Raw genomic sequence first — 15,387 nt, forward strand, 5'->3', positions numbered from 1 at the left:
AATCCGCAACTCCCAACGATCCACAATATGTTTCTAGAATAACATATTAAAATTTCATTACGATCCAACGGTCAGATCTCCGCCAATTGCCTAAAACAAGTGGTCGTGAACATTTATTTTACTAACTTACAAATCCAATTCAGGAAGATCCGTAAGTCGGATTCCCGATCCGTAAATTCCTATAATCTTTAAATACTACGTATTATAATGTATCCAATTTTGGTGACGATCCAACGGTCGGATCATCGATTCACATTTTATCAAGTAACGTATCGTAACGAATTTAGGTTCCAACTATCAACCTACGTCATTCAAATGACAAAACTGAATTCAAGACATTTGACATAGCCTAAAAATAGCATTGGCGGCCCACTGGCCACGCGCCACCGCGGGTGGCGGTCGGCCGCCCCGACTCGCCGGAAAATTCAACTATTTCCAAAAATTCTACAGAAATGAAGATCTCAGTGAGTGGAGCAACTTTCATACCTGTCACGAAGTCCAAAAGTGGACGGAAGATGGTAAATTTTGCCCACGAAGCCGGCGGGTGCCTAAAACTTCCCGACATCGATTCGTCGTCTACGGTGGTCCAACGGGGTCAAGGTTGGTTGGGTTTTGCTCCTGGGATGATGGGCTACAAAGCCCAAGTGGTGGCATCGGCCATTGCTTTGCCGATTTGCCGGAAAATCGAGAAGGGTGGCCGGAGCACCATTGATTTTCGTCAACTTTCGTGGCCTCAAACCGCCTCATACCATGGTTAATCAAGGTGGTTCTTGGGTGGATTTTGTAGAGGGGAATGAGAGCTTCAAGATGGTGGTGGTGGCATCGAAAAACTCCACCGGAGTTGGCCGGAATCGGCCTTGGAAAGTGGGTGGTCGCGAGTGGGAAAAACCCACGGGAAAGCTGGGATTTTTTTTTTTTTCCTTTTCTTCGCTTTTTCTGATTGGGCTTCACCTTAAATAACCAATTTCTGATTGGGGATTTAATTTAATCAACACTAAACCTTGAATAACCAATTTCGAACGTCCGTAACTATACCGTTATAATCCGGACTTGTAAACGGCTTTCGCCTATGCGTTCACATCCACGAGTATTACGAGAATATGTTAAAAGAATAAGTCATACGTCTCTCTAGACGATGGTCAACAGAAGTCAAAGTCCTTACCTCTAGGGCAATTTCGTAAATTCACGCTTTTTAAATAAAATAAAAACGTAAAATTTGAAACGGGTTGTCACAATCACCAATTCACAAAAAATGACAAAGTTAAGAATTTCTTATGAGGGGATGATAGTATAATTTCCTTATTTTTTTTTTCATAGAGTATGCACAAAAATTTCAACGTTAATTAATAAATTTTTCATGTCTTGTAAGTATAATTTTCTTTTCTTAAATTTAAATTGTACAATGGCTATGTCATGTTTAATGCACTTATGAATTTATCTCATTTACGTGTATCATGTATCCCCTAATAAATTGATCTCGTTCATGTGAATTATAGGTTAACGAAAAATGATAAAGCTGAGAATTTTTTTGTGAGGAGACTATATAGTATAATTCCCTTATGCCTGCATAGAATATGCAAACCTTCAATGTTGATTAATAAAATCATCTCTCTTTTTGTTGGAAATATCAAGTAGGCTTAATTGGATTAATAGTCTCCATGATGATATGGCAGTTGGAAGATAGCTTCTGTAGTAAAAAAAAAAAAAAAACTAGGATTTAAACCCTTGTGGTAAAGTCTGTTACGATTTATGTCCAAAATTGAAAATTCTGTCAACTTTCTGTTAATTATTAGCACGTCTGTTTTAGCTTAATATGTGTATGGAGGGTTCCGTTTTAGTCTAATATGTGCGGCACGCGTTAATAATTAACAGAAAGTTGACATAATTTTTAATTTTAGGTATAAATCCTAACAGACTTTACCACAGAGGCTTAAATTCTAGTTTTTTTCATCACATATGCTACTTTCCAACTACCCTATCATGATGAATACTATTAATCCAATTAGACCTATCAACTATCTATTCTAATGTATAATATGCTTATAGTTTTATACAAAAATACTTCAAGAGCTCAATTAGAAAAAAGAATGACGGCACAAGTCGAACTTTGACAATAACTAATTTAACATCTAATTTAATAAAATTTATAATCTGAGAGGTGATGAAGACACAGAGGAAGGAAACGGCAGAAGATACAGTTTTTCAATTCTAACCTTCATTTTTTTATATTTTATTAGTGGGACCCATACATCACAACACATTCTAAAATAATCCTTGCGTGTTTAGTGCATCGGCGGAGTTTAGCGAGTCTCCGTAACATCACTTGAAGATACTGAGAAAAAATACATCCATAAAAAAGGGTTGGGAAAAAGCTGACGGCCTTCAATTATTCTACCGCATCGTTTCTTGGAAGGAGGATGATTCTTTACTTTTCTAATTTTTTTTATCTTTTTATGTTTTTATATTTAAACGATCATGATTGAATCACGTTGATATTTTATATTTATAAAAATAATAAGATAAAAAATAATTGTAAGAGAAAAAAATGGAAGAGAATAAGAATAACAACGTAGAGAACCTCCTCATTCCTGCAAACGTCCTGCAATCCCAGTCAACGCATGGCGGAGTAAAATAAATGAAAGCGTGTTGAAAGGTGCAAAGAGCACAAAAGGTTGAAATAACAAGCAACTACCATTTGGCGTTTTTTCTTTTCATGATTCCAAAGCGACTTCAATGAAATTGCGAAGAAAAAACAAAATGTTGGACAAACACGAAAGCCCCTTGTAACTTAATTTTGATCTTATTTTATCATGCTGAAATTTTGAAAGTCACTATTTTGTACTTTAAAATTCAAAATTTATTCATTTTGATTTTTAAACTTTATTTTCTCTTTAAAACTCAATAGTCTCTTGAGTGAGATCCACCCTGAATAAGACTACACTACATATATCAATGAATTTGATTATAAATCTCAACTATATGTTAACATACAACATATAAAAAATATTAAAATCAAGTTTTATAGAGTAAAATAATGAAACCAACAGTAAATAAAATTAATCTCCACTGTGCAGTAACATCTCACGTAACAAAATTAACAAAACTAAGATAATATGGAGTGAATTTTGAGGTTTATAAAGTAAAATGACAATTTTAAGTTTCAAGGAGCAAAATGAGATCCAAAATAGAGTCTCAAGGGCAAAGTTGAGTGAATTTTGAATTTTACGAGTAAAGTTGCGACTTTTGAGTTACAATAACATAGTAAGATTAAAATCAAACTCCACTGGGCGTAGCTAAGTTCTCAAGCCTGTGAAATTAGTATTGATGGCATGGCATGGGAGAATATATAACAAAATTGCCCCTCTCTTTAAAGGAGAAAATATTTTGTTGCGAATAAATTCATAGGCCTGGTGTAAGTTAGAAAATTTATTGTGAAGGTGCTACCATATGGTTTCTTTTGGTATGCTAGAAGATGAGAAATTATAATTATATACATATAAAATTTGAGAATTGTTATTGGCGCTTCAAAAATCTTTTTTTGCACTCCAAATTTACTATAATTAGAAAGAAAAATACACTTGTGAGGAGTGTAGAATAAGATTTTTGTAGTGCTAATAACATTTCCCTAAACTTTATTCAATAACATTAAATTTTTTTGTGAACATGCTACGAAAACATAAGGAAATTATATATTTCTCTACTCACATGGATTGTCAAATCTCACTAATGTGTATCATACGTCCATTGATAAATTAAACCCGTTTGCATGAATAATGGGTTAACGATAAATGACAAAGTTGGAAATTTCTTGTGAAAGTACCATAGTATAATTTTCTATCATTTTGGTAGAATATGCACAAAAATGGGGGTTATGGGAAAGTATATTTGTTTTAGCTAATATGATTAGTCTATATTTATTAGGCAATTTTTTTTTTTTAATTATTCTGAGTGAATTCATAGGCTTAATGTAAGTGTTTTTTGTTTTTTGTTTTTTTTTTTTTTTTTTTTTTGGTAGAATAGGCACAAAACTTGTACTATAAGATGAGAAAATATTATACTTATATACATTAAAAAAAACTTATTACTTTTTATGTCTTGAAAGTATAGTTTTCTTTTCTTAAATTTAAATTGTACAATGACTCTGTCACGTTTAATGCACATATGAATTGATCTCATTTACGTGGATCATATATCACCTAATAAACTGATCTCATTTGCATGAATTATAGGTTCATGAAAAATGATAGAGTTGAGAATTTTATGTGAGGAGACTATAGCATAATTCCCTTATGCCTTCATAGTTTATACACGAAAACTTCAATGTTGATTAATAAAAATCAGCTCTCTTTAGAGGTATTTGTTGATTTCCCCCTAAACTTGTATGCAACTACCAAATTTCTGCCTGAACTTTAATTTTAACCGATTACGCCCTTGAACTTTTTTAATTAGCCAATTTCCTCCTTGAACTTTAATTTTAGCCGATTACTCCCCCTGAACTTTCATAAATAGCCAATTCTCACCCTAGTGCTAGATCTTAAAAACTTACATTCAATTTTTCATCCTTCTTACCCTTATACAGTTGTTATGTGTTGTTTCCATTATCAAAATGGATGGAAAATTGGATGAAATTTTTTAAAATTTAACGCTAGGGGGAATATTGGCTAATTATAAAGTTCAAGAGCGTAATTGACTAAAATTTAAGTTCATGGGGAAATTGGCAGCTCCATACAAATTCAGATGGCAAATCGACAAATATGCCTCTTTTTATTGAAAATATCAATTATCTTTCTAATGTACAATTATTTGTTATAGTTTATACAAAAAGAACCTCCTCATTTACCTAATTGTCATGCTCTAATTGATTCTTAGCTATGAAATTTCTTAGTGTCCCTCCCATTACAATTTACAATGCCAAGTCGGTTTTTTTTTTTTATAGTATTGACATACTCTAATTGATTATTAGCTGTGACATTTCGGTTGTGCCTTCTTCTTCTGTTACAAAGTACTAAATTTGTGTATTTTTTTTAATGTATAATGGATGTTATTAATTCTCTATAGTATTGAATTTGAGTATTTTCTTCTGACGTATATTGTTATTCATTATCTACTACTTGTCAATGACTTCTATGTTGATTAGAAGTCGATAACCAATCAATTCCTCTAGATTTGGCAATGCATCTAGACTATATGTGAACTGTTCTGTAAACATGACCCGTTGCCGTTAGTATAGATACCACATGAACTTACCCACAAAAAGATTAACACCTGATCCCGTGACATAAAAGTTCTTATCTTACGGAGACTCTTCAACCTTGTGGTATTGAACTTATTTGGGGAGAGCATGAAACGGATTGCGGTGTTGAATTACAGAAACAGATTTCTAAACAAAAAAGTCAAGAAACTGTACAAACAGATTGAATCTGAAACTATGTTATGTAAGAATGAATAAAGCCTCCTCTCTGTCAAAACCAACAATACTCAAATTAACAATAAGTCTTAGTTCACTATTCAGCGTATGTTTTGTGAGAGCAGAGGCTGCTATTTATACACAATCAATCCATGTAATTCTCCTTTTAGAATCCTTACTCAATACTGAATAAGTTACCTTATTGTATACAATGTGTTGAAACCAGTTTTCATACTTTCATTCAATCCTTCACAAATAAGGATTACGTATATCTCTTTACATTGAGGCTTTTCTATACGAACCTGAAACAAATAGGAGGCCTTAGGACTCTTGGTCATGATCATATTCTTATATATATACAATACAGAGCTAATTTCAAAATCACAAATACTCAATCTGCACCTTTGCAACATTGTGAACCAACTGATTAAAGACACTCAAAACAAGTTTACTCCCACTTTTGAAGCCAAAACATTTAACATCAACACATGATACTAAATCGTAATCATCTCAATATTCAAACCACTTGAATAACATGATTCATAATCCAAGTAATTACTTAAACCAAAATCTCGAAAGATCATAAGTAATACTATGAACAGCACTTTATAATTCCACCAACTGCTTTATCAAATCAAAAACTGACTTTAAAGCATTATAAGAACCATAAAACAAAATTTGTCTTCTAGAACGATTAATCATAGATAATCTGGAAAAATTGAACCCAAATGAAAACATTCAATTATTCAAAACTAGCTAAAACATAAAACTAGTTGAAACAAAATAATTGAAGCAAAACTAACTAATAACTCAACTTATAAACCTACAAAAATGTCATCACCTTCAATACTTCTGTACCAGCAACTACTCTCACTGATCAAAAGATTCCAGCACTCCCATTGGAGTAACATGAGCTTTGAAAACTCCAAATGGTAAAGCTTTAGTCAAAGGATCTGCAACCATGAGATTTGTATTCAGATGTTGTACTTCTATAGCTCCTTCCTTCACCATTTCTCGAACTTTCAGACATTTTACATCCATCAGTCTACTAGCAGAAGTCCTCTTATTGTTTTTAGAGAAAAACACAGCCGAAATATTGTCACAAAACATCTTCATCGGTTTTTGAATTGAATCCATTATCTTTAACTCACTTATGAAATTCCTGAGCCAAATAGCTTGCTTGCTGCCTTCAAAACATGCTACAAATTCTGCTTCCATGGTAGATGTTGTTATAATAGACTGCTTAGAACTCTGCCATGAAATAGCTCCACCTCCAAGCATAAAGACATAGACTCCAGTGGATTTTCTTTCATCTAAGTCTCCAGCCAAATCTGAATCAGTATATCCAGTGACTTCTAGTTGTGAATCTCTGCCATACACGAGCATGAAAGACTTGGTCCGTTGCAAATATCTCAATACCTTCTTTGCCGCAGTCCAATGAGCTTCACCAGGATTTTATTGAAACCTACCCAAGATGCCAACAATGAAGGCAATATCAGGTCTCGTACAAATATTTGCATACAACAAACTACCCACCAACGGGGCATAAGGTTTGTCTCTCATATTTTTTCACTTCAATTTCACTCTTGGGACATTGTGCTCTAGTGAATTTATCACCTTGGTTGACAAGAAACGTGGCCTCCATTGCAATGCTTCATGTTGAACTGAGCTAGCACTGTATCAATATAGCCATTCTGAGATAAACCCAAAAGCCTCCGCCTTCTGTCTCTCACAATCTCTATTCCAAGAACATAGTGAGCTTCACAAAGGTCTTTCATATCAAAATTAACACTAAGCATGGACTTAGTGTTCTGCAATAATTGAGAACTAGAACTGGCCAGTAATATGTCACCGACATATAGCACCAAAATTATGAAGTTTGATCCACTGAACTTGAGATAGATGCAGTCGTCTAACTTATTTTCAGTGAAACCATGAGCTGTAACCACTTGATCAAATTTGAGATACCATTGCCTTGAAGCTTTTTGAGACCATAAATTGACTTATTTAATTTACAAACCATATCTTCCTTCCCCCTTTCAACAAATCCAATTGGCTGCCTCATATAAATATATTCTTGTAGCTCTCCATTAAGGAAGGCCGTCTTGACATCCATCTGATGCAGCTCTGAATCGAAATGTGCAGTCAAAGCCATTATGACCCTCATGGAATCTTTTGATGAAACAGGTGAAAAAGTATCGTTGTAGTCTATACCTTCCCTTTGAGTGAACCCTTTTGCAACTAATCGAGCCTTGTATTTCTCAATTCTGCCTTGAGAGTCTCGTTTGGTTTTATAAACCCACTTTCAATTTGCTGTTGTGTTTGCACAACATGATCTTCCAACCGAGTCTGATCAGATGTAGTTTCTGTTTCAAGTTCAAAATCTGCCAATTGATGATCTTCTTCTTCATTTGGACTAATCTTTGGAAGGAATATGGGAAGAATATTATAATTTTTTGCAGGAGAGACGTATTCATCCGAGATTTATTCCTTAAAATTAAATTCATCTTGATTCAAATCTGCCACATCTTGGTCTTCTAAAAAAACAGCATTGTGTGACTCTTGAATTCTCGAATGAGCTTGTGGATCATAAAACTTGAACCCTTTGGACTTTTCGCAGTAGCCAACAAAATAGCAAGACTGAGTTCTTGCATCTAATTTCTTCTCATGTGGATTATAGAACCTTGCTTCAGCCTTGCAGCCCCAAACATGAAAATAATCAAAATTTGGTTTTCTTCCAGTCCAAATTTCAAAAGGGATTTGTGAAACAGCTTTGGTTGGCACCCTTTTGAGCATATAAGTTGCTATTTTGAGTGCTTCTCCCCATAAGAATACTAGAAGTTTAGCTCTAGACACCATGCTCCTCACCATCCCAATCAAAGTTCTGTTCTTTCTGAGACTCCATTCTGCTGTGGCGTTCCAGGCTTCGTATATTGTGCCACGATGCCATGTGTCTTCAGATAAAGAGTAAAAGGTCATTTCTGTTGACCTGCCTCAGTATGCCTGCCAAAATACTCTCCTCCCCTATCCGATCTAACAATCTTAATAGTTCTATTTAATTGTTTCTCAACCTCAGTTTTAAAAATTATGAAGTAACTAAGGACGATTGATTTTTCACTAATGAGATAAGTAAAACTGAATCTAGAGAAGTCATCAATAAAATTTACAAAATAGTTGTTCCCACATATAGTTTTAACTGGAAAAGGACCACATACATCAGTGTGTATGATTTCAAGTAGATTTTGACTCCTCCTAGCTTCTAGTTTTCTAGTATTAGTCAATTTCCCTTTTAAACAATCAACACATTCACTTTTGGTTTGAAAATCAAATGAGGGAATCAAATTGGATTTAGATAATTGTAACATTCTCTCTTTCGAAATGTGTCTCAACCTTTTATGCCACAAAATGTAAGAATTTTCAAAATCATGCATCCTTGTGGTGTTTCCATTTAAAACATTGCACATAATCTTTTTCAAGAGAACAATCCAATTGCCAAAGTTTTTCATGTAAATAAGAGCTTTTCCCAAAACTGAGTCTAAATTATTCTTTTGAAAAAACTTTATACCCTCATTATCCCCAAGAAAAACCAAATTCTGTTTAGTTAGTTTTGATGCAGAAACCAGGTTCCTTGTCATTGTAGGCACAAAAAGTACATCACTTAGTTCAAGTATAAAACCAGAAGATAATTTCAGTTTCACTTTCCTTGTAGCTTCTACAGAAACCTTAGTCCCTTCCCCAACAAAAACACTATGATTCATTTTATTTGTTTCTTTTTGTTTTTCAAAACCATGCAATGAGTTTGTGACATGAACTGATGCACCAGTATCAAACCACCAAGAATTAGCTGGAATTTCAACCAAATTAGACTCCTCACAGACATAGACATCGGTATTACCCTTACTCCTCAGCCAATCCTTAAAAGCTTCACAATATTTTCTATAATGACCTTTGGTTTTGCAAAAGAAACATTTAAGCTTAGTTATATCTTTAATTTTAACTTTAAGATTGACAGATTTCTTAGAGGTTTCAGCATTTTTAGCAGGCATACCAGATTTAGAGACATTATCACAAGACTTAGAGTTCTTACTTGGATTAAATCCGCCACCCTTCTTGCTCTTTCCTTTGGATGCATGTACAAGGTTCACTGCTTCAATTTCCTTGCCCTTGTCTTGCTTCAGTCTTCTCTCTTCTTGGACACATTGAGCAATGAGCTTATCAAGTGTCCAGAGATTCCCTTGAGTGTTATATGAGACTTTCAGCTGACAATATTTAGCAGGGAGTGCTTGAAGCACCATAAAAACCAATTGAGTCTCTGAAATATGTACATCCATTGAGTTGAGTTTCTCGGCAGCATCTGAGAGTTTCAGAATGTGATCCCTAATTGAGCCATTACCCTCACACTTGTAAGTTGTCAAGAGTGACATGTAGTACCCAATTTCAGCCTTTTGTGGTTCCTGGAACTTCCCCTCAATAGCCTTGAAGTAATCAACAGCAAGGTCATGTTGTTTGATACCTCCTCTAACATGATCAGATATACAATAGATAGTTCAATACTCATCACACATAATTCCATTTGATACAGATAATACAATCTTCAAAAAAAAAAAAAAAAAAAAAAAAAACATGCATACATTTTTGACATTGTACTGTAGAGTTTTTGACCCATCAAGCAAAACCAATCAATTATTGGAGATGTCTGGATGCCATAATTTAAGTCATCTTAATTAAAACTAGATAATTAAGATTTCAACTTTTAGCAATATCTTATAAAAATAAAGAATCACACGATAACATGGGGATCATAATTAACATAAATGCATTTTAAGTCCAATTCGTACAAGTCTGTTGAGTTTGTATTGCTTCTGAATCTCATATAGTATCTATTAGAATAAGGCACTTCAGATTCAAAATCATGGAGAAGTGCAGTAAACAAAAATTTCACTTTCTCATGAGTCAGCAAAGAATGAATTAGACGAAAACGAAACACATACCAGTAAGAATCCAGATTGAAAACGAAATAGTGCAGCGAAAGTAATGAATTATTTATAATCTAGATTGACTGCTCTTTATGAACCCCAATTCGAACAGAACCCCAATTTTCTGAACCCCAATTCGAACAAAAAGCCCCAATTCGAAACGACGGCAATTTTATTATACCAAACGAACATTTACTTTGTTTTTCATAAAGACAGCTCCTAGGTTCGAAACCTTAAGGGGCCCTTTTTTTATTTTTTTTTATTCGAGTTTTTAACTAAAACTTAGGCACTGATACCACATGTAAGAATGAATAAAGCCTCCTAGAGATCTTAGTCAAGTTAAATAAACCACGAATAACCAAAACAATTAACATACTGCAAGTATGAAATATAAGGTAACCTGCAGCAGCAGTAGAAGATGAAGAAAATAGCAGATCTTCTCCTCTCTGTCAAAACCAACAATACTCAAACTAACAATAGGTCTTAGTTCAATATTGAGCGTATGTTTTCTGAGAACAGAGGCTGCTATTTATACACAATCAATCCATGTAATTCTCCTATTAGAATCCTTATTCAATACTGAATAAGTTACCTTATTGTATACAAAGTGTTAAAACCAGTTTTCATACTTTATTCAATCCTTCACAAGTAAGGATTAAGTACATCTCTTTACATTGGGACCTTTCTATACGAATCTGAAACAAACAGCAGGCCATAGGACTTATGGTAATGATCATATTCTTACATGTTACAGTAGAGTTTAAAAGTTTCATTAAAAACACAAACCAACACAGAGGTGGAAGAGCAACGTTCACTGAGGAAACACATCAGAACTGAGTCTTGTGGAGCCAATTTAGGTTCATATTCTCTTTGGCCACAATTATCCATACGTTCTTGAGATACGACAAGAAGGGTTCCCATAAATATTTTGTTTCTTCATCACAGACCACTTCCTCTAACTGCTCAAGATCCATGACTGATGGAGGCAGCTCTTGCAACCTTGAGCATTGTCTCATGTTGATCTTTCTTAAACTACTCATTTCACCAATGTCTTCGGGCAACACCTTGATGCTGAAGCAATCAGATATGTCAAGAAAGTTTACCTTTCCAAGGTACTTCATCGAGGTTGGAAGCTTCGACAGTTCTGTGCAGGATCTTAGCCTCAACATTTCTAAATTTTCCAAATTTCCAATCCCTTCAGGCAAGGCAGATAGCTTATGACAGTTAGTGACACTGAGCTTCTTTAATTTAATAAGATCACAAACCTCAGAGGGCAATTCAATTAAATCACTGCAATAGTCGATGTTCATTTCCTCTAGATTCGGGAATGCTGATGAGATTGAGATGGCACAGTTGTTGAATGCTTGACCGATGTTACACATGAACAAGGATATCTTCTTCAGACCCGCCAAATGTATGGGATTCTTGGTTATGGAAGGAATTGAGATGCGTTCTAATCTGATTCTCTTAAGATTTGGTAATGAACTCAAAAGTTCAAAGTTACTCAATTCAGCAGGTAAGAAACCATAATTTGTGACTATCACAGCCTTCAATTCATCCATGTTCACCACGGAGTTAGGTAAGGCATAGTTCTTTGTCTGGAAATTCAAAACTAAAACCTCAACTTCTGGCATTTGCATGTCGTGCCATTTTGTAGAAAACCCTTCATCTGCAAAGTAACAACTGTGAGTGTCAGAAGGAGAAACTAAAATGAAAGTACTATTAAGACTAAATGCGCACGGGCGTGCATGTGTAAGAATGACCATTTATTTGTGTGCATCCACATAATTGCTAAAGAGAAAGGGTGCGATGGAACAACCAGTTGTTATGGATAATAAGCGGGCCTTCATCGGCTGATGCTTCTGTTCTCTCCACCATTTTGGAAGATTGTCTCCACATATGTCAATAATCAGTCTTTTTCTATGTTCTACCGGTCCTGTTTTTGTGTTGTAGATAGCCAGCTCCCTAAGAACATCATGCTGGGTAACAAAGTGCTCACTATAGTACCAGTCCCCCTCCGTCTTGTCCTTCCTGGTGATGATCAAAACTAATTTTCTTAGAAGAGATTTCTTCAACCAACATATTGCAATAACAAGTTATCAACATCAACAAGTTGTGAAAAGAAGGTATGCACTCTATACCTTGTAACAACAAGATTAGCTAGACTTCGTTTGGTTAGCTCGTAGAGGTTTGCAATGCACTCTATATCTGTATCCACATCATATAACTCTGCCCAGATATCAATGAGGGCAGCAGCAGGGATTCTTTGGTCTTCAGGAAATGAACCTAAGTCTAAGAAACATTCCTTGATGATTTCTTTATCAACGGCATCCAAGCTTCTTTCAAGGCAGAGCAGCAATTCAGTCTCTGAATCAAGAATAGAAAATCCTTTAGACCATTCAAGTTCTCTTTTTTGCCATATCTCAATAGGCTCCCCACAAAGCGATCTCCCCACCACTGTAATAGCAAGTGGAAATCCCTTGCACCGCTCAACTATCTGCAGGATAATTTTCCAAAACAAAGTTAACTACCTTTTAGGTTGCAGAGCCAAAATTCAAGTTACTAAGATGAGAAAATGGTTAAATAACTATATACAGTATTCTAATTTTAGTTTTAGTCCACAAGTAAGTATGCTTAGATGCATGACTACTCACAGGTTTATATGGTAAATGGATGTGTTCATTCACTCGATTGTGGATGCTTTGAGTAAAGTGAACATATTTTGTTCATAATTTTCCAAAACCAAGTCAACTAATTTTTCACTATACATGTTGTGCATTTCAACTAAAAAGTACCTTTTCTGGAAGATCTTTTGGAATATGAGAGCTCTTATCTCCAAGGGATGCTGAATGATGAAAAAGTTTCATCGCATTGTCATGATCCAATGATTGCAAATAATAAGGGGAACCATATCCCCGAAATTCAGACCTTGATGTCACCAAAAACTTGTAATTTTCCGTTTTGAATTCATCAAACTTCTCCACAAGGGATTCTGATCCAGACCAAACATCATCCAGGACAATCAGTAAAGGATTCTGCCCTTCTTCCTTCAGAAAACGTTGCAGCAACGTCACTACACTGCCTTCGTTTTGGAAAGTAGGTGCCGGGAAACCCTTGCGTTGATATAAATCTTGAACAATATTTTCCAATTTAGGCTTTTTTGAAACCGTGACGAAGAAGATATTATCCTTGAATGTATCTATCCAATGAAAACATAATGAATCAGTCATTGAGGTGTCAATTAAATCTGCCATAATTGTACAAAGAAAAAAAAAATATAAACAATTCCGAGTGCTAACTTATAATATATGATACCTTTGACATCCTTGTCTTGACAAAACTTTGTAGCCAAAGTGGTTTTTCCACATCCTCCGGGAGCAGTCAGCACAACCATTGAAACATTTTCGTCCTTCAGAAGCTTCCTCTTCAATTCTTTCAGAGGAAAATCCAATCCAACCACTAGCGGGGGAAGTTCAGGTACTGCACACCAAGCTTCACTGTCGGTTTGTCTTGGTATCCCCATATTCGATTCAATTCTGCTGACCAGCTTCTCTATATTCCTCACCGAAACTGTGCTGTCCTTCACATCCCTTATTCCCTGAACGTTTAGTATTTCCAGAAATCGTCGAAGAGATTTATCCCATCCAATCAGCTTAGTGGCGTATTTGTACCTTTTGTATACGATCCACCATCGAATCTTTTTGCACTTTTGAAGGAGCTCTATGCCCTCCTCCAAATGCGCTTTTAAGTTTTCCAGTTCCGCAACCCGAAGATCCAATTTCTTGTTGGATTCTTCTATATCTTTCAACAATGGTTCCAAAGAGTCTAACCTGAATTTGATGTTTTTGAGTAGGGGCTTAAACACTAGATTCTTGGCGATCACCTCCTCGAGGCCCTCATACAGCGCATTGAATAGTGTTCCGAGACCAGCCCCTCCGAAAAGGTCATCTGCTCCACCCATTCTTTGATTCTTAACAACAAAAACCAACACCAAAATCAGAAAAACTTACAAAAGTTTCATTCTAAAATTTACGACAACAGAAAATAACAGGGAAATTGGCAGAAACGATCATTTTTCACCCAATAGCTGAAATGATCAGTTTTTCAGTATATCGTCGATATTTGATTTTGACAAGTTCAGAATTGGGAATATGAGATTTGATTTCAGACCATTTGCTACTTTCCCAAAACAATAACGGATTAGAAACTGTGGAAAAGTGAGACACTCTTACATTTGGAACCCAAAACAAAGAGATTCAGAAAACAAGCAACACAAAGTCGATTTTCTTTTATGTTGTTGGTGATCATGCAAGATAGGATAAACAAAAGTATATTTTCTTCTCCAAACTCTCTGGCTTTTATAGAAATACTTACTATTGAAGCTCGATAGAAATTTCGGAGTTGAAGCGCGTTAACTTCAGCAATAACTGATTGACTGTGGAGGGAGTCTTGGAAATTAACCAGGAAACTGCATCAACATGTCTGGGAAACTTCACGGTGAGAGTGAATGAGATAATCGAACAACCTGCAACCATATCGCAGGTAGAGGCCACCCAGAATTCTACTTTTCTTATATCCAATTAAATTGTGAAGGTAAGTTTCGGCGACAACAGCATAAAGAGCCAAAAGCATAAAGACAAACGAAAGTTTTGAACCAATGAGCAATTAACGAATTAGACATTCCTTCCAGGCTTTTTTATTACAGCGACTTTAACGAAAAGTTTTTTATACTGCTTATTTTAATAAAAATTTATATTTTTACATTAAAAAATTAATTTTGGTACTATTTATTTTACTATTTATTTTGTTCTTATCGTTAAAACTCAAAGTTTTTAAGCCATTTTCATTAGTTTTCCTTTTATTATAACCCAAGTAATATTGAATAGGGGTGTGATATTCACACACGCTTCTAATTTTTGGCCGTCAGATCTGATGAATTAAAGAAAATCAATGGATAAAAATTAATAAGGAATGTGTAAGAAGTGAAATGAGGTGTGTGAATAG

General features: G+C 35.0%; 2 protein-coding genes across 4 annotated transcripts; both read right to left on the reverse strand.

The window, feature by feature from the left end:
• Positions 1–7,749: 7,749 nt before the first annotated feature.
• Positions 7,750–9,945, reverse strand: LOC148698686 (uncharacterized). Its single transcript, XM_088685657.1, has 2 exons — positions 9,495–9,945; positions 7,750–8,361 (listed from the first exon to the last, which is right to left on the reverse strand). The coding sequence occupies exons 1-2, from the start codon at positions 9,829–9,831 to the stop codon at positions 7,892–7,894; spliced, it is 807 nt and encodes a 268-aa protein (XP_088541783.1). The 5' UTR covers positions 9,832–9,945; the 3' UTR covers positions 7,750–7,891.
• Positions 9,946–10,991: 1,046 nt separating this feature from the next.
• On the reverse strand, positions 10,992–15,050 carry LOC137749039 (putative disease resistance protein At5g66900). 3 transcript variants are annotated; one of them, XM_088685605.1, is made up of 6 exons: positions 14,758–15,050; positions 13,699–14,353; positions 13,179–13,582; positions 12,525–12,880; positions 12,203–12,414; positions 10,992–12,052 (listed from the first exon to the last, which is right to left on the reverse strand). In XM_088685605.1, the coding sequence occupies exons 2-6, from the start codon at positions 14,342–14,344 to the stop codon at positions 11,211–11,213; spliced, it is 2,460 nt and encodes an 819-aa protein (XP_088541731.1). In that variant the 5' UTR covers positions 14,345–14,353; positions 14,758–15,050; the 3' UTR covers positions 10,992–11,210. The 3 variants fall into 3 exon arrangements, with proteins under 3 accessions (XP_088541731.1, XP_088541729.1, XP_088541733.1); XM_088685603.1 differs by having other exon boundaries at positions 14,616–14,768; XM_088685607.1 differs by lacking the exon at positions 14,758–15,050 and adding an exon at positions 14,554–14,713.
• Positions 15,051–15,387: the final 337 nt, after the last annotated feature.

This window comes from Pyrus communis, chromosome 2 (assembly GCF_041283825.1).
Source record: "Pyrus communis isolate YQ-2024b chromosome 2, ASM4128382v1, whole genome shotgun sequence".
Lineage (NCBI taxonomy): Eukaryota > Viridiplantae > Streptophyta > Magnoliopsida > Rosales > Rosaceae > Pyrus > Pyrus communis.